The sequence below is a fragment of the Lissotriton helveticus genome, chromosome 5_1, assembly GCF_964261635.1.
Source record: "Lissotriton helveticus chromosome 5_1, aLisHel1.1, whole genome shotgun sequence".
NCBI lineage: Eukaryota > Metazoa > Chordata > Amphibia > Caudata > Salamandridae > Lissotriton > Lissotriton helveticus.
In genome coordinates, this window is record NC_136065.1 from 168,847,197 (window position 1) to 168,867,080 (window position 19,884).

General features: G+C 46.6%; 1 protein-coding gene across 6 annotated transcripts in view; it reads left to right on the plus strand.

Annotated features, from left to right (window-relative positions):
• Nucleotides 1-19,884, plus strand: part of STRBP (spermatid perinuclear RNA binding protein) — a 617,908-nt gene that overhangs the window by 363,092 nt on the left and 234,932 nt on the right. For all 6 annotated transcript variants that reach the window (XM_078641959.1, XM_078641961.1, XM_078641960.1 and 3 more), the window contains one exon: nt 9,092-9,178. In XM_078641959.1, the coding sequence (XP_078498085.1) occupies nt 9,092-9,178 (87 nt within the window). The remainder of the gene's footprint in view (nt 1-9,091; nt 9,179-19,884) is intronic.

The window sequence follows — 19,884 nt, forward strand, 5'->3', positions numbered from 1 at the left end:
TAAGAAGAGACGGCACGTCGATGACAAGCATGAAACTTGCCTCTACTGTCTTTACCCTGACCATTCTCCTAAAGAATGTAGAATTTGTAGAACTTTCTCTACCAAGACTCTTAAAGACAGAGAAGGGAGACTGCTCCTCTGGTTAAACAGACTTAAAACCAGAGATGATGATGATGTCCTGTCCTCAGAGGGCAGTGAAATGGCTTCAGTTTCATCAAAAGTGTCCTTGAAGAGGCCAAGGGCTGCTTCCCCTAGCCCTACGGATGTTCCTCGTAAAAAGACTGCCACAAAGTCTTCTGAGGTAAAATCTGTCACGTCTGTGAAGGATGTTCCCACCTTCAGAAAGCCATTGCAGTCATCGACAACGAGTTTGTCGATGTTTTCCTCAAGAAAAACCACCTACGTCTCCACATCGACGACGGTTTCGACGACAATGGCGTCGTCAGCCTCTTCATCGACGACGACGATCACTCGATCGTCGACGGCGGGTAAGCCACTGTCATCGATTGTACTTATTAAAAAGCAATCGACGTTGATCAAGGTTCCGACGTCGTCGACGACGACACCGTCGACATCGAGACCAAAACCGTCGACACCTTCACCGGCGACGAAGACGCCATCGACATCTGCCGCACCGTCGACGAAGACATCGACGACGGAAAAAGCATCGTCGGCGTCAAAGTCACAGTCGACGAATACGCCGTCGACGATGAAGACACCGTCGACGAATACGCCGACGACGACGAAGGCACAGTCGACGCCGAAAGCACCGTCGACGACAACACCGCCGATGACCGCGCCGTCGACGAGGGCGCCGTCGACTACCTCATCGTCAACGATTGAAAAACGATCGACGTCCGCACCATCGACGACACGTCGTCGACGACAACATCGTCGACGCCGTGGAAAAAATCAGATCTGATACCGCCAAAAAAGATTGCTAAAAACCCTATTACGCCAGATTTAACATCTCCAAGTAGGGTACAAAAATTACCCCCATCTTGTCTGCTACAAGATGATGAATCAGAAGATGACCAGTTCAATCAGGCTACTAGTCCATCGGATCTCATTGTTAAATGCCAGAGCACAGATGACGATGGAGATGAGGTCATTTTTACGGAAGAGACTGTTCATTCACAAGTCCAGACTCATGTCACACCTATGGTCTGCCTTCCAGCTGCTATAGTCACTGATCTACAATTCTTGATAGAGGACTATAAAAAACGATTCCCTGAATCGCCAGCGGCCCCTTCTAAAGAGAAATCTCCAGCATCATCCAGACCACAACCATCTCCAAAGACAAGACCACCACCTTTGGATATTCCTCAAGAGAGGGAAACGATTCATCACATTCAAACTTCTGAGGAAGAGGGCGATGAACCAGAAGAAGGGGAGGTTCGAGACGACCTGTCCACTGTCATGGGTACGAGCATGCATACAGCCTGTAGCCCTCACCTTTCCCGGTTTTGCTTGGCACGCATGTAAGTGGTTGGGACTACATATCCCACAATCCTTAGGGGCACGCCTCAGCTCGACAGGAAGGAGCACACTCCTACATAAGCCCTGCCTCCCCTTAGGGTCGGTGCTTGACAAACTGCCTGCGGAGCTCACTGGAGTGCTTGTGCTGTGCTTTTTCCTGTGTACTGCCGTCTTCACGTTTCCAAAAGACGGGAGAAACGTGTTACTTCAGCCGAGCTTCCCAGCCTCCGGACCTTGCCCCTTTTCTTGGTTCTCGTTCTTCCCGTGAAACCGAAGGAAAGCCCGCGTCTCTGTTCACTGGCGCTGAACAGGAGACGCTGAAACCTGCGCGCTGTTTGGGAGCGAGACATTATTCCTCCCGATAGCGTACGCCAACGCTCCTTTTCTACCTTGGTGCAACACGTCGCGGTTCAGGATCCGAACCGCTGAACTTTGGATTGCCCGCATTTCTTTATTTTGATTTCACGACTTCTGACCTCTTGGATTACCCTGGTGTTTGCCCGCATTTCTTTATTTTGATTTCACGACTTCTGACCTCTTGGATTACCCTGGTGTTTGGGATTACAAGACATTGGATTGAGCCCGGGAGACCTGGGACTTGGAACGCCCCCCTTCCTGGGAAGGAGTTCCAGCACGCCAAGAGAAACCTCTAACCCGGCACCTACCTCCGCTAAGACAACTCTCTGGAGAGATATCCAGGACGTTTTCCTGTAAGTGTGAATGGGGTTTACCTTTCAGTAATAAGGGGGGGTGTTAGCCAGAATACTCAATTCTGTTCTTCTTGTCTTCCCGCTGCAGGGGTCCCAGAGAGAGTATAGGAACCCAGTCACCTCTACCTGTGACGGAACAGGCTTCTTTGCTTTACTTTGTCCCATTCCCCTTTTCCCTAGAATACTTCACTAACCATAGTGCTCCTTACATTGTGGTGAGTGTTGTGTTGAGGGGACATTGGGAACTAATCTTCACGGCGTCGTTCCTGCTGGCCGTCCTGAAGGTTAGTGGCATATAGATTCGGGCGCCAATGACTTCTGACATCCACTCAAAGAGACGATGAGGATTATATCGCTCATTCTCCAGCCACTCCTGAACCCAATACTTCCGACTCTCCGCCAGTGGATATTGGCGGATTCCATAATCTGATAGAGCGAGCAGCCACTAGGTTCCACATGACTATGGAATCGCATGAAACGGACTGTTTCCTTTACGATTTTAAGGATCCAATCAAGAAGACGGCTAGATCGATTCCCATAATAGATCACATTTGGGAACAAGGTCAGCAACTAATGCAAACACCTGCATCGGTTTCAATAGTGGTACCTAGACTGGATAAGAAGTATAAGGCACCAACAACAGCACCTACCTGCCTTAATGCCCATCCAAAGCCAGATTCGGTAGTCACCCAAGCCGCACAAAAGAATTCTAGAAATCCGTCCTCCCTACTGTCAGCACCACCAGACAAGGAGGGCAGGAAATTGGACGGCATCGGCAAACGTTTTTCTACAACGTCAGCTATGACTATCAAGGTGGCCAACGCCATTGCCCTACTAGGCAGATACAACAGACAATTGTGGGAAGACATTGTCCCGTACCTAGCAGATATACCTGAAGATTTAAAGGATGAGGTTCAATCGCTCCTTAAGGAGGGACAAATGTCAGCATTGGAAATCATCGATTCTGCAGTAGATGTCGCAATGACAGGCTTTAGGCAGCTGGCAGGTGCAGCAGTTTTGCGCAGACAAGGATGGCTCAAAGCAACATCCTTCCGCAAGGAGGTCCAAACCAAAGTCTTCGACATGCCCTATGACGGGCAACACCTATTTGGCGACAAAATAGATGAGGCCTTGCAGACAATCAAAAAAGACACAGACACTGCAAGAGCTCTCGGCACACTACAATTCAAAAACCAGTCCTTTTGAGGGCACAGAGGCAGAGGTCAACCCTCTTACAGGGGATCATATCAAGGAAAATCCTCTTATTCCTATAATCAAAATCGTTCCCAATACCAGCAGCGGCAACAGCAACAAGGTCGTCAGACCTCCTACGGGAGATCGAATTACAGGGGGAAAACCCAGAGGAAACCAGCAGGCGGACGCCAATGACCATTTCCAACAGCCAGTCCCTCCACCGTTTCGTTCTTTCAAAATTGGAGGAAAATTGACACACTTCCTCCACAATTGGAGATTAATAACATCGGATCGGTGGGTACTCCAATTAATCCAACACGGACACTCATTGGAATTCAATTCAATCCCACCGTTAACTCCTCCTCGCAAGATCCAACACAGGCACCTAAGGTTACTCCTTCAAGAAATCACTTCAATGTTGAAAAAAGGAGCAATAGAGCGAGTTCCATCTGCTCAAAAAGGGAAGGGATTTTATTCCCGCTTCTTTCTCATACAACAGAAGAAGAAGAAATGGAGGCCCATACTAGATCTCAGGGCACTCAATACATTCTTGAAAAGCCAATCGTTACGAATGGTGACCATCCAGGAAATCTTGGGATCTCTAGAGGAAGGAGACTTTATGACGTTGTTAGACCTGCAAGACGCATATTACCATATCCCAATACACAGGCGCCACAAAACATTCCTAAGATTCGCAGTAGCAGGTCAACACTACCAATTCTGTGTCCTCCCATTCGGCCTCAAATCAGCGCCTCGCATTTTCACAAAGTGTCTCGCTCCTGTGGCAGCTTTCCTACGTCAGCAAGGACACCAGGTCTTCCCCTACCTGGACGACTGGCTGGTGAAGGCACCATCCATGACAGACGCACAAATGTCTTCCAACGCCTGTCTCACTATTTTCAAACGCCTAGGTCTGACACTCAACTACGAGAAATCGACCGTACAGCCCTCCAAAGTTATAACATTCCTGGGGGCTACTCTAAACACGACCTCTTCCAAAGTATTCCCATCTCGGGAACGGAAACGCAAACTGATCACTCTGGCCACCGCAGTGTCTTCCAGGAACACCATCGAAGTCCGTACTTTCAAGTCCCTACTAGGGATGATGTCTTCTTGCATACTACTCATTCCTCACTGTCGAGTCAGAATGCGCCCCCTCCAGGAGGCCTTGACCAAGCAGTGGACTCAATGTACAGGTTCTTTCGAGGATCACATCATCATTACTCGACAAATAACCAAGGCCTTACTTTGGTGGAGAACAGACAAGAACCTATCGAAAGGTCTAACGTTCTTGATGCCTGCAACTCCACATGTCATAACTACAGATGCTTCTCTAGAAGGATGGGGTGCAGTCCTTCAAGAATTGCAAATCAGTGGCAAGTGGACAGAACAAGAACGGCAATTACATATCAACCTCCTAGAACTGAGGGCAGTTCTCCAATCTCTCAAAGCATTCCTCCCACGCATCAAAAACTCAGCAGTGCTTGTAAGAACGGACAACACGACAACAATGCACTACTTGAACAAGCAGGGAGGGACACGTTCGCTGACACTATCTCGCGAATCGCAAAAAATTTGGAACTGGCTAGTACACAACAACATCAAACTAACAGCAGAGTATGTCCCAGGCAAGGACAACGTCATAGTGGACGCTCTAAGCAGACAGAGGTCTCTGTCCCACGAATGGGAACTCAACCAAAAAGTGCTAAACAACATCTTCTCGGAATGGGGGAGACCGCAAATAGACCTCTTTGCCACCAGGGAGAACGCCAAATGCCACAACTTCGCACGGTGGCATCCCCAACCGCGGTCCCTAGGAAATGCATTTTCCATCGCATGGCGCAACGTGTTTGCGTACGCATTTCCGCCATCTCCCCTGATACCAAGAGTCATTCGAAAAATGAAAACGGAGCACTGCATATTGATTCTCATTGCCCCATACTGGCCGAGACAGCATTGGTTCACGGACCTCCGTCGCCTCTCAGTCCGACCATCAATCCATCTGGATCAGCATCCCTCTCTACTCTCGATGTCCAACGGCCAAGTACTCCACCCGAATCTGAAATCTCTCAGATTATCGGCATGGCTCCTGAGTACCGAGAGTTCTACCAGCTAAACATCCCGCAGGAGTGCAAGGAAGTCCTCGCTAAGTCAAGAGCAGTTAGCACAAACAAAACGTATTCCTTGAAATGGAAACGCTTTTGTGTTTGGTGCAAGGACAACGATCTCCATCCCTTAAGGATCACTCCGGAACAATTACTGCCATATTTACTACATCTGGCACAATCGGGACTTGCCCATGCCTCTATCAGAGTTCATCTGGCGGCAATCTCCCGCTTTACAAGGACTTCAAAGGGACCCTCTCTATGGTCCAACAGATTAATAAAGCAATTCCTTAAAGGGCTCTATAGATCATTTCCACGGCCACCAAGAGTTCCGCCATCATGGCACCTTAATGTGGTACTCAACCAATTGATGAAACACCCGTTTGAGCCCATCCGTAGGGCTGATGTCAAATACATTTCATGGAAAACTGCACTTCTTTTGGCTTTGACCTCAGCAAGACGAGTCAGTGAGTTACAAGCTTTTTCCATACAAGATCCTTTTATGCAGTTCAGAGAAGACAGAGTGATTTTAAGAACTAATCCTCGCTTCATTCCTAAAGTCCCTTCGGACTTCCATTTAAATGAACCACTCGTACTTCGCTCATTCTTCCCTAATCCCAGTACCGCAGCTGAAAGATCCCTTCACTCTTTGGACCTAAAAAGATGTCTTAAATTCTACCTAGACAAAACAAAACATTTCAGAAAAACGAATCAGCTTTTCATCGCTTTCAGCAGACCTAGAAAAGGCATGCCACTTTCCAAACAAAGCATTTCACGATGGATATCATCTGCAATTGCTTTTTGCCTTGACAAAGCCGGACGTCCATTACACTCCACAGTCCGAGCGCATTCCACAAGAGCTGTGTCCACATCGGCGGCACTATTCGCTGGAGTGCCGATTCTGGACATTTGCAGGGCAGCGACCTGTAAGTCGCCGCACACATTTACCAGGCACTACTGCCTGGATACGGAACTGATGCAAGATGCAGCTGTGGGCCAGGCTGTACTTCGCCATCTATTCCAGTAAGATGAGCCTTCCTCCTTCCCACCATCCTGTACGGGTATGCACATTTATTTACTTTATTCTTTGTATTTGTTGATGGTTACTAGTCGCATGATTTGTACTATCTCAGACTGCTCATAATGTTCCATCACAAATGTGCATAATGTATTGCTTGCTACTCTGATTCAGGCATGTGAATCTATGAAAGACACCCATAATACTGGATAAGAAATGCGTTACTTACCTGTAACTGCAGTTATCCAGTATTGGTGTCTTTCATAGATTCACATGCAACCCTCCCGCCTCCCCAGGAAGGCCTCATCTCTCCCTCTATACCATATATTACGTCTACCTAGCTTGGTGCGTACGAAAATCTGAGGGACTGAGGCTCCTGGCAGGAAGGTTCTAGAGGGAGGTGGTAGCTGATTGGCTAACTTCAGGAGTTTGGTCCTTTTTACCAAAGGACATAGATAGGCTACTAAGGCAAGGCCCTTAGGCCTACTTTTTTCTATGTATGTCTATAGGACATTACTTTTCTATGTACCGGGGACTCCCATCTCGACGACGGGGAATGATTCAGGCATGTGAATCTATGAAAGACACCAATACTGGATAACTGCAGTTACAGGTAAGTAACGCATTTCTTCTCAAATGTGTATCACCAACTAAAGTGACTATGGTCCTCATTACGATGTCGGTCGGAGTTGCCTCAGTCCGACATCGCCTCGGTGCCAGAACTGCCCAACCTTAGGCCGGCGGTTCCACACACTGAATTTGGATGCGATTCCCATTTCTCTATGGCATCTTTTGCAGCGTACAGAAAATGCCAACAGCTCAAGCTCCCATTGAGAAATGGGAGTTTGTGAAAATCTCTGCACCATGTGGCAGGCACCTCACTGTGCCTGCCACATTGTACAGGGATTTTCAGGGGGGCACCATAGGTGCCCCCAGGGCTACAACCGGAGGGCCAGGGGCAAAGTGGGCCCTGCTAGGTGCCACCAAAGTCTTTTTCCCACAACCTTTTCAAAGTCGGAAAGGCGGATATGGAAAGGCTGTTGGAAACCAGCATCATAATCCCGATGGCAGAAGCACCCTCCTTAAGGGATTATGAGCATATTCCGACTGGCAAACGGGCTCCTTGAGCCAGTCGGAACTGAGTCGGTTTACACATCTTTGTAATATGGCTGTCAGATTGTAAACCTAAAATGTCGTTCGGAAAGCCTCCGATCAGCGGTCGGAACCTTTCTGACCGGCATTGTAATCAGGCCCGATGTGTTTTCGATCCTATTGCAGTCCGCCGCAACACACTTCAAAATTACCCCCAAAAATTACTTAATTTTTCCCTTCCTAAATGCAGAATCCAAACAGTTAATTTACAGGTAATTACATTTGGTTATGTTGAAAAATATTTTTTAAAACTCCTCTCACTCTGCAGTCAGAGAAAGAAAAGTAAACGCCAAATCCATGTTAAAAGAATACGTTTTGATTGGTCTGAAGACCTAGGCTGCCGTTTGACCTCTGTCCATGAAGCATTGCAAATCTGACAAGATAAGCACAGAATTAAATGGAGTTTTTTTTATTGGTCTGACTTTCTCAACCCACCAAAAAACGGCTTGTGTGACCAACACTAATCTAATTATATAAGACACTTTATCAGTTTTACAATGTCATATGGGTGCCCCTGAAAAGTCAAGCTCAGGCAGCTGGATAGATAAACACATTTATACACCTTTATGCAGAGCATCCACATTATTGTGGAATCACACAACTTCTGCCCAAATTAAAACATGTACCCTCTCCTTCCATCTTGTGTGAGTAGCCAAAGCCCCCCTCTAGTGATGCTCACATGATTGTCTGGCGACAGCTGCGCCGTCAAGCCTGCCCATTAAAAGGTGCTTGTAGAGCACAATACAAAAGAGCACTTTTTTGGGGGCACTAGAAGTGTGCATATGTAAGCTTGTTTTCTGATGCTCAGCAGAAAACAGTCCTGTTAATTGATATACTTAATTCTGGGTGACAAGTTATTGAGCTGAAGAGCCTCTAATCATGTAAACGTGTTTGGGGGTATATTTTCAGTCCAAGTGAAATCGGTTTCCTAGTCCTTTACCCCTTTTACATTTACCAACTTTCCTCCCCCCCCCCCCCCAATCGCTATATCTCGAGTGAAGAATATAAAAAATCATTTTTTAGGCGATACAAAATAAGTTAATATTTGTTCTGGATCACGTCTTTCGTACTCCAGAGCATTTACAGAGTTTTAGGCAGCTTTTTTGTAACATTTTATGGTGTGTTAAGGTTTTGCACTTTAAAACCAAACTTTATGGAATATTGCGGATGTTTAATGTTTTCTTCCAGTAGAAAAGTTATTAAGTTTGAATTAATTCGAATAAGTCCTGTAAGTAGTTTCTACAAAGTGACAGAGGCCCACCTAAACAAAGGCCACTTAATATAGCCTATGTGCCAAATCTACACAGGCTTAGCAGCAGGTGAGCTCATGTTCGAAATGTTAAGTGCCTAAGCCATCCATTAGATGTACTGGTGCGTTATGCTCTGTGAATTTAATTATTCAGTTGTTTCTCATAATTGTCATCTGTTTATAGGCTCGTCTACATTAAAAAGGCCATTCGAAGATGGGTTAGTGGATGATAAAGATCCAAATAAAAAGATGAAGCACAATTTAAGAAAAGGTAGGTGGAACATATGTTTTTGTTTTTTTCATGCAATGTTAATGGACACATTTTTCGGCACTTATTCTGGAGTGTATTGCTTTTGAAAAAGTACAGAACAGTTTACACTTAACTATTGTGTGTTGAAGTTTGACTAATAAATTGGAGAAAACACATAACTCGTAATCAATTTGAAGCGTTTATTTTCACAGGATTTCTATACTTATGTCGATTTGTAGAGCGGTCTAATCAATCGTGAGAGTATCCAGGCACTTACTCTTGCAACCCCCTAGCCGGGGTTGCCACCCAAATGGTAGATCTGACTTATTTTAAGTTACAACCTACCTAGTGCAAACCCCCTGCAAACTCTTTAAAATATAATTTATCTAAGAACGCCATCTCTCTGTATGCTAGAGTTGTTTGTGTGTACATCTCCCTCTCTATTGCTAGTTAGTTTTAAAAAGTTGCACACAGTAGTGGGGGTCAAAGTGCTTGGGTTCCATGTAAGAAAATATACTGAGATATATAAAGGCTAATTTTCAGTGTGGAAGACAGACTGCCAAACTCATAGTGCAACAAAGGACCAAGGGCAACCTCCATGCCAAATCTAAAGGTTGCATCTTGTGCAAAGGGTTTGTTTTTAGCGGAAGTGCTAGGGCCAAAACCAAACAATGCCCCCTACTTCCCAGGGTTTTATTTGTGTAAAATGTTTAAGCAAGTCCCTGCTGTGGATTTCGCTCTCCAGATGCCTGGGGACATTGATTGTTCTGCATTGCAGTCTTGGGCATGAGATAGAAATGGTTGCATTGCATCCAGAGGAACTGGAAACTCAGTGTCCTCCCCAGGAACCAGGAGTTTGCTGACGGGGTTATTTTTGACAGATGTCCCATTATTGACAAACTGTAAATATGAACTACAAAAATTAAAGGCCCTAGACACATATTGTTCTTCAAAAGTGTGACCTGTTAAATCGCTGTTCAATGACCTGTTGGAGCATCATTCTTATAAAAAGTAGTCACCCAGCCAAAGTGTAGTAGGTAGAATTAGCAGAAATGTGTGACACCCAGAGGACAAAGAAAAAGTAGGATGAAAGGACTAATGTGGTTGTCTGGAATTTTAATGGGAGTAATTATAACCTACAGTCCGTGCCAACAAAGTGTACAAGAGGCTGCCATTTTGTCACCCAGGCGACATTCATTGCAATTGTAGTTGAGGATTGCATTTCATTTATGAACACCGTAGTACCAATATCATACACATTTGATATGATGGACCCATTGGATTAATTGATCTCTTGTACCTTTTTGTTTTTTCCTTCTCTATAATTATTTGTATTCAGTTCTGATACCTTATGCTGCAGTGCCTTTCGATCATGTTACCAACAGCAGTTGGAGACATGCATAACCCTTTGCATTTCTTACTTGAAGAACAGTCATTTAGTACAAACTTGCACTGCCATCAAGAGGCCCATTTTTCATGTTGAGTAACGATTAACTGAACCCCCACAAGAGACATTGGATTTCCTGATAGTCAAGAGATGAGTAATTGGTTTTGACAACTGCAAGCGGTACCAAGAATCTATTCTGACACTCAGGTAGTGAGGCAGAAACCTAAAGCAGCCTCAGTTTCCCATTTAAAGGTCCCCTTACTGCCAAACATAAGTGGTGCCAGTAACCCCAGGGAATGTAAATGTGCCTGCATACCGTTTTTCAGACAGATGCAGTTGTCGCATTTGAGGAAACAGGCTACAGGCATCAGAACACCTTAGGAAACGAATGCCCTTATGATGAAAACCATTATCACAGATTAATTGGTACCTCCCATTCAAGCCCAGCTGGTCTTCTGGGCACAGAGGTCCTACCTAAGCTACCCTTGCAACAAGAGTTGAGCAAGGCTCTCATTCTGAGCTCATTGTTGCAGGTCCAAGATGTTGAGCAGATCTGCCTCTCTGGTTGTGGGTTCCATACGAACTGCCATTATATACATAAAGGAGAAAAGGTATTCCTCAACTGTGACTTATGCAGCATACCCTCACCTATTAATGAACAGTACTCCATCCAAATGGCCCTCCTGAACTGTAGATCCCTCCCTAAACACTCCCTAGAGATCAACTTCCTACTTCAGGACCACAAGCTAGATATCCTGTTTCTTACAGAGACGTGGCTTACACACAATTCTGAGGCCGATATTGTACGTGCTCTCCCCCAAGGCTTCCTAATCCACTTTCAGAATAGGCCCGTTGGTAGAGGAGGTGGTCTGGCCATATTGTATAGGGATAAATTTGTATGTAGGGCAAAAGATAGTGGCACCGCAGAATGTGAGAGCTGTTATTTTTCTTTACAAATATCACCTACAGTCTCCCTCTTGGGCCTACTTGTATATCGTCCACCGGGTTGCCCTAGCCATTTCGCTAGTTTACCTGATGGAAACTGTTACTGTACTGGCATCCTCTACTCCTAATTTCATGATTTTGGGAGATCTCAATCTCCATTTTAATGACCCTCTGGACTTGGTGGCGACGGACCTCCACCTCGACCTTACATCCTATGAGTTGGGACTGGTCAATACAGGGGCAACGCATAACAAAGGACATTTGCTTGACCCGATTTTTACCAATGCTCATGCATTGAAAGCTAGACCTCCCTATCCTCTCCTGTGGACTGACCACTTCCTGGTCCCTTTTTCCTGGCAAGTCGTGGCCGTGCCACCACAACCCCCCCAATACTCACGTCATGGACAGGGTCTGGTCCAAACTCTCTGTTGAGAATTGGATCTCCAACTAGAACATTCTTACACCCCTCCAGTTCCTGACCCTGTGGTTGCAGATACGAACTTTGAAAACTGGCTTACCAACTCACTCGACTCTATTCTCCCCAAGAAAATTATTCAGAAAAAGGAGAAGAGAGCTGACTCTGCTCCCTGGTATACGCCCGAGCTGAAACTACTAAGAAAAGGTTGTAAGAAGCTGGAGCACTCCTGGAGGAAAGACTGGGCGGGATCCAGTAAAGATGAGTATCGTTCCGCCATGAGAGCATATAAGGCTGCCCTGCGCAGCACCAAGAGACAATTCTTCGACGAAAGAATTAAAAATTCTTCCAACTCTTCTAGAGAAACTTTCTTAATCATGAAGGAACTGCTTAAGGTGCCTGAACCCCCTTTGGCTCAAGACACCTCAGGAACCAAATGCAACAATTTGGCGAGCTATTTTGATGCCAAAATTTATAACATCTTAGCTACCCTGCCCCAAGTCAATCATGGAATAGATATAAGCAGTCAACTAGCTACACCCGACATTCAGCTCGATACCTTTGGCCCAGTATTAGTGGATGAGATTCTCAAAAACTCTGGCTGTCATCAAAAGCGGCTCCCCTAGCGATCCGGTACCCATGCGGATCCTTAAACAGATTGCAACCACCATCGCTACACCAGTTACTGATCTTATTAATGCCTCTCTTTCGCAGGGAGTGGTTCCACCTGGCTGGAAGAGAGCTATTGTGAAATCCCTTCTTAAAAAGCCTCTCCTAGACCCGGAGGATTTGGCCAATTATAGGCCGATTTCACTACTTCCTGGACTTAGCAAGGTCACGGAAAGACTAGTTAATCAACAACTCTCCCATTTCCTGGAATCCAATAGCCTTCTCCGGACCTCGCAAACCGGCTTTCGCCCTGGCCAGGGTACGGATACCGCCCTTCTGGCAGTCGTTGAGGCGGCCAGATGCATTTTGGATGCAGGAGGATCAGTGGCAGTGATCCTCCTGGACCTAAGTGCAGCTTTCGATACTGTTAATCATCAGGTCCTAATTCAGCGACTGACAGACATAGGTGTGGTAGGGACAGCCTTGTCCTGGCTTACATCGTTCCTCAGCAGCCGCACCTTTCAGGTCTGGGAGAGTAACTCTCGATCGGCGGCAATTACCCTCCAGTGTGGGGTACCACAAGGCTCATCCTTAAGCCCCACATTATTTAATGTGTACATTGCCCCACTGGAGAGGTGGTTGCCCCGTTTGGAATCAAAATCGTGAGCTACGCTGACGACACCCAACTGGTCGTCTCCTTATCCCAACTGGCCCAGTGTCCGGACACCCTCCACTCCCGTCTATCAAAATTTTTTACCTGGATGTGTGAATCCTCTCTCAAACTGAATGGGTCTAAGACCGAAATTATGCTACTAGGGCATAAAGGGTCCACACTGCCTTCGAACATCTGGCCCACCTGTCTGGGCGAGCCCTCCTCCCCTAAAAATGAGATCAAAAGCCTGGGGGTCTGGATGGAACAGGATCTTTCATTCAAGACCCAAGCAAAAAAAATGGCGGGAGCCTGTTTCGGCCTCCTCCGCTCGGCTCGGAAAGTTCTACCACTTCTTCCGCAGCCTTCTAGGAAGCTGCTGATCCAAGGACTGATCCTGTCCAGATTGGACTACAGTAACGCTATCTTCTCTTCCAGGGGATACTCATTAATAGTCATAAGCACTGAATTATCTCCGCCCATGAGCGGGAACCCGGAACACATAACAATATACATATATATGTGTAAATATATCAAAAAGTACATTGTACTAAAATAATTATACACATGTACATGTATAACAACCATAATATGCAGCCTAACATATACACATAGGCTAATAAAGCCAACCTTATACACGTTCTGAAGCATGAAAATATGCTAAATATAAATGCAATAAACGGGCATGAGCCCAAAATGCATTTCATAACCATGAAAAACTTTTATTTTCATCAAAGAACCTGTTGTAAACAGTTATTAGCCTAAAAGGCTGCATATGAAAAATTGTCTGTGTACAGAAAATCAGACTGGCACCCTGCCTTTAAGGCCCCAGAGAATCTGCACACTTTGCCTTTAAGGCCTCTAGGAGAACTCTGTTCCCATCATGCACCACAGGTGACAGTTAGGTCAGTTCTTTTTTCCGGCTTGTTCTGTGAGGAACCTGGAACTTGAGCTCTGCTCATTTGTAGTATTTTCTGTCAGAAGTTGGTTTTTTCTTACCTTTTTTTGACAAAAGATTATTTTGGTGGTGTTTTCTATCTTGTTCTGACTAACTGTTGGTATTTTTTAGTCAGAATGCCACCGTTATTTTACAAATGTCCTTCCTGTGGGAAGAAGATGTCCAAAACGGATCCACACTCTGTTTGTGTGGTGTGTCTTCCAGCTTCTCATAAGGTGGAGGATTGTTATCACTGCCTCAACCTTTCTAGTAGAACTTTAAGAGAAAGGGAGAAAATGAGGTTGCTGGGCCTCCTGGAGAGAGAAAACCGTGGTGAGAAGAGTTCCAAGGGCGTATTCTCCTCTTCCAAGCCATCTTCTCATCCAAAACGTCGAAGATCAGCGTCTCCAGAAGGTAGATCTAAGAAAACTCGACTCCAGGGAGCGTCGCCGTCAAAAAAGACATTGTCGACGTCGAAGAGGGCTCCGTCGACGTTGAGGACTTCGCCGGCGAGGCAAGGTTCAGCGTCGAGGTCGCCGTCGAAATCTTTTTCGACGTCGAGACATCTGGTGTCGATTGCTGTAAAGACGACGTCGGGGGTGCCATGTTCGACGTCTAAGGCTCGTGAGAAGTCGACTTCGAGAGAAGAGAGGCGCCCGACGACGAAGGTGTCGACGTTGAAGGATGGTGTGTCGACGTCGAAGGATGGTGTGTCGACGTCGAAGGATGGTGTGTCGACGTCGAGGAAAGTGTCGACGTCGAAGGAGAGACCGAGGTCGAGAGAGAGACTTACGATGTCTTTGAAGAAGAGGTCGACGTCGAGAGCTAAAAAGAGAAGATCAAGGTCTCCATCGCGACATAGGTCGATGTCGAAGTCTGCTTCGGGCTCGAAGCATGGAGTGTCTAGGTCTCCCCCACCCGAACATGGGTCGGCGTCAAGACTATCCAGACCGGCCTCTCGGACCTCAATTAGGTCTTTGTCGAGGTCAGACATCAGTCCAGAACATTTGTCTTCTCCGCGTGGCCAGCAAGACGACAGGTCTGCGGTGGGACAAGAGGTAGTGCACCAGGACTCGTCTGTGGTGGCTCATTCGGGCTCAACCTCAGGACAGGTGTCGGATGATAGACAATTGGTGCCCAGACAACGGACTCCATCTGGCTCATTGTTTTCTGAGCACAGTGTAGTTTCCAGAGCCTCCAAGTCTTCAACTGGACTGAATATTGTGCAGGTGTCACCTGAGGCTTCACCTGAGCGTGTAGGGCGGCCTATTAACTTGTCACCGAGGTGGCTGGAAAGCCTTAGACATTGGAAAATGCGTCCAGATGCAGGACTGATGGGGATGAGGGCTCCGGTCCCGCAGACGGAGCTGCATAGAAGATCACGCTCTAGGTCCTTAGTGAGAGAGAAATCACGTTCACGGGAACGAATGAGGCAGCGATCGGCAACTCCTCCGAGGCGGAGTAGGTCTCCTTCCTCATCTTCTACGTCTTCGAAGTCTTCTTTAAGATCTTCCTATAGAGACTATTCTCCCACAATATCATCTACTCCCCCTTCTAGAGTGTCTCCAGTGGATGATTTGGGCACATTTAATGATGTGTTGTGTTGTGGGGCGAATAAGTTCAAGATCAAGATGGCAGTTCCTCAAATAGCAACGTCAGTCATCTTTGAAACCTTACATCACAAGACGACTGGTAGACCTCTTCTACCATTAGTGCCCGGATTAATAGAACCAGCAATGAGAACTTTCTTAACTCCGGCCACGGTGGGGTCTGGTCCTTCTAGGATTGCTAAGAAGTACAGGGCTCCAGCAGAGGATCCTTTATTTTTGCGTTCTGACCCTCCTCCGGATTCACTTATTGTGGCGGCAGTCAGAAAAGCACATTCTGCGGCATCTACCTCTTCTGCTCCACCTGAAAAGGATAGTAAGAGTATGGATTCCTTGGGGAGAAGAATGTGCAACACCTCAGGTTCGGTCATGAGAGTGGCCAGTGCGTCAGCCTTATTGGGTTGCTATGATAGTCTGCTTTGGGACTCGGTGACTCGTTTTGCAGATAAACTCCCTAAGGAGGATCAGAAAGACTTCCTGGAAATAGTAGAAGAAGGAGGATTGGTGGCGAACCAGAGTATTAGTGCGGCTGCTGATGCGGCGGATCTGTCAGCTCATGGTTATGCACATGGTGTTTGTGCTAGACGTACGGCTTGGCTTCGCCTTACGGGACTTAAGCCAGAGGCGCAGAGAAAGATGGTGAATTTACCTTTCAATGGTTCGACTCTATTTGGCTCTCACGCTGACGACGAAATGTCTAAAATGAAAGTGGAGTTGGACACCCTGAAAGCTGTCGGTCTTGAAAAGAAAAAAGAATTTCGACGTCTGGGTAATTTTCGTCCCTTTGACAAAAGATCTTTTCAGCAGAGGGGCCAACAGTCGAATTGGTCCTCGCAAAATCTAGGCCAGAATCAGCAGAGGTCGCAATTTCAACAGCGACGACCTGGGCGAGGCAGAGGCAATGGAAACAGGCAGCAATCCTCTGCTACCAAGCAGCCTCAAAAGCAATGAACGGATGCTTCCTCCACAACCGTGCGCCACTCCGGTTGGAGGAAGTATTGTGTGGTATCTGGACGAGTGGAAGCAAATCACAAAGGACAGATGGGTGCTGAGTATTATTCAGAGCGGGTACCTTTTGAGATTCAAGAAGCCCCCTCCTGTCATTCGCCCCTTAAGGATGGTTCAGTGGAATATAAGGCGCTTGCAGCAGGAAGCGAACGTTCTTCTGAAGAAGAACGCCATAGAACCAGTACCATCTCAACAGAGAGGTCAAGGCCTGTACTCTCGATTCTTTCTCGTACAGAAAAAAGGTCCAGCTACAGAGTTCTGACCCATTCTGGATCTGAGAGTATTGAACAAATTCATTCGGAAGGAGAAATTTCGAATGCTGGCTCTTCATCAGATTTTCCCTCAACTACACCAAGGGGATTGGATGTGCTCCATCGATCTGAAAGATGCGTACTTTCATATTCCGGTATCCAGAAAGCATCGCAAGTTCCTCAGGTTCCAAGTAGGGGTTCATCATTACCAGTACTCAGTACTCCCTTTTGGCTTGAGATCAGCTCCCAGAACATTTTCAAAATGTATGGCGGTAGTGGCAGCTTGTCTTCGAAAGAGACGGATTTTCATATATCCGTACTTAGACGACTGGCTTCTGAAGAGTTCATCCCCATCGCTACTAGAAGAACATCTATCGATATGCCTCCAACTCATGTGCAAGTTGGGTCTACAAGTCAACTACAAGAAGTCCATAATGAATCCCACCCAGAAAATCCACTACCTGGGAGCGCAGCTGGACACAGAAAACGAAAACGTGTGTCCTTCGGAGGAGAGATGGTCATCTATCAAGGCGAAGTGCGTGCTTCTCCTCCAGTATGCTCGTCCGACAGTTCGGCAAGTATCCTCTCTCCTGGGGTCCATGGCATCATGCATATTCATCGTGCCAAACGCACGTTTGCAGATGCGTCCTCTGCAGCAGTGTCTGGAAGATCAGTGGAAACAGAGTACGGGACGCTGGGAGGATCGAATTCATCTCCAACAGTCGGCAAGCGATTCCATTCGGTGGTGGATGAAGAAGGCACACTTGATGAAGGGAGTTCCTTTTCATCAGGACCCACCAACGCAGACTCTCATCACAGATGCCTCTCTCCTTGGTTGGGGGGCACATATGGGCCCTCTTCAGGTACAAGGGCTATGGTCAGACTTCGAGAAAGGATATCACATCCATCTACTCGAACTCAGAGCGGTCCATCTTGCTCTCAAGTCTCTGGCTCCATCTCTACAGGCTCGGTCCCTTCTGGTACAAACAGACAATACCACAACAATGTATTATCTAAACAAGCAGGGGGGTACCAGATCCAGGACTCTGTCCATAGAAGCCCAGACCATCTGGCATTGGTTACTTGCAAGGGACCTGTCCATAACAGCAGTTCACCTACCAGGAAGTCTCAACTCAGAGGCGGACGGCCTCAGTCGAGACTTCGTCGAAGCGCACGACTGGGTTCTCAACGGAGACGTCGCGCACAGCATTTTCCAGGCTTGGGGAACACCAGACATCGATCTGTTCGCAGACGCGGCAAACACAAAATGCCCCGTCTTCGCGTCCAGGTTTTCCCAGAAAGGGTCTCAAGGGAATGGCCTTATGATAGACTGGTGTCAAAATTTGCTGTACGCCTTTCCACCGACACCGTTGATACCAGCAGTGATCAACCGGATGTACAAGACCAATTCCAGAATGATACTGATTTGCCCGGAGTGGCCACGGCAGTGGTGGTTCCCAGATCTCCTCCAGTTGTCCATCAGGCCACACAGGAGATTGCCTTGTCGCCCGGATCTTCTGTCCAAGCAGCAGGGGCGAGTGTTTCACCCGAATCTGCCCTCCCTGCGCTTGGCAGCATGGCTCCTGAAGTCATCCAGTACGGACATTTACAGCTGAATCCGGAGTGTATGAACATTCTTAAGGAGGCAAAGCGGCCTTCTACAAGACAATCCTACGGATTTAAGTGGAAATGCTTTTACCTCTGGTGTCAGAGTAAGGGTCTTGATCCTATTCATGGTCAAGAACAGGTGATCTTGCCTTATCTTCTTTACCTTGCTGAGTCTGGTTTGCAGTTTAGTTCTATCAAGGTCCATCTTGCTGCAATAACGGCTTATAGAAAATCGCCTACACAGATATCGTTTTTTCGGATGCCTGTGGTGAAGGATTTTCTAGAAGGGTTAAGGAAGGTTTTTCCTCCAGTCAGGTCTCCTTCTCCACCTTGGGAGCTTAATGTGGTATTGACTAAGTTGATGGGTCCACCATTTGAGCCCATACATAAAGCTTCTTTGCAACACTTATCTTGGAAGGTAGCATTCCTGGTAGCCATCACTTCTGCTCGTAGAGTGAGCGAGATTCAGGCTCTGTGTTGCAAGGAACCGTACACAGTTTTTCATGGAAACAGAGTGGTGCTTAGGACTCATCCTGCTTTTCTACCAAAGGTGGTGTCGGATTTTCATGTGAACCAATCCATAACATTGCCTACTTTCTTTCCAAACCCTTCGAGTCCGGCTGAGCGGACTTTGCATTCATTGGATCTAAAGAGGGTTTTGAAATTTTACTTAGATAAAACAAAGTCTTTGAGACACACGGACCGTTTGTTTGTGAACTATGGTCCTACGAATACTGGTTTGGCAGCATCCAAGAGATCCATTTCTAGATGGATAGTGTCATGTATCTTACTGGCTTATCAACTAGCCCACAAGTCTTTGTCAGGTAGACCTAGGGCTCATTCTACGAGAGGGAAAGCTGCAACCACAGCTCTCCTTAGGAATGTGGCTATGTCAGAGATATGTAAAGCAGCTACTTGGCGTTCAGTGCATACGTTTACACGCCATTACTGCTTGGATTCTGATGCGCAGACTGATGCACAAGTGGGACAAGCATCACTCAGAAATGTGTTTGCTGTTTCTAGTTAAACACTGTATTGTTAAAAGTGCATCTATGCATTTATCTGTTCGCCCGCTTCTAGTGGGTATGAGCTTGCTACTCTATTCAGTGCTTATGACTATTAATGAGTATCCCCTGGAAGAGAAGGATTAGTTACTTACCTGTAATCCTAGTTCTCTTCCAGGGGTATACTCATTAGTCATAAGCACCCTCCCGCCTCCCCGGGCGAGCAGTAGCATTGAAGTTTTTTCAATATGTATTATGAAGTTTTTAAGTGCAGATTCCTGCTAAGAGTTTACTGTACCGTACAAAA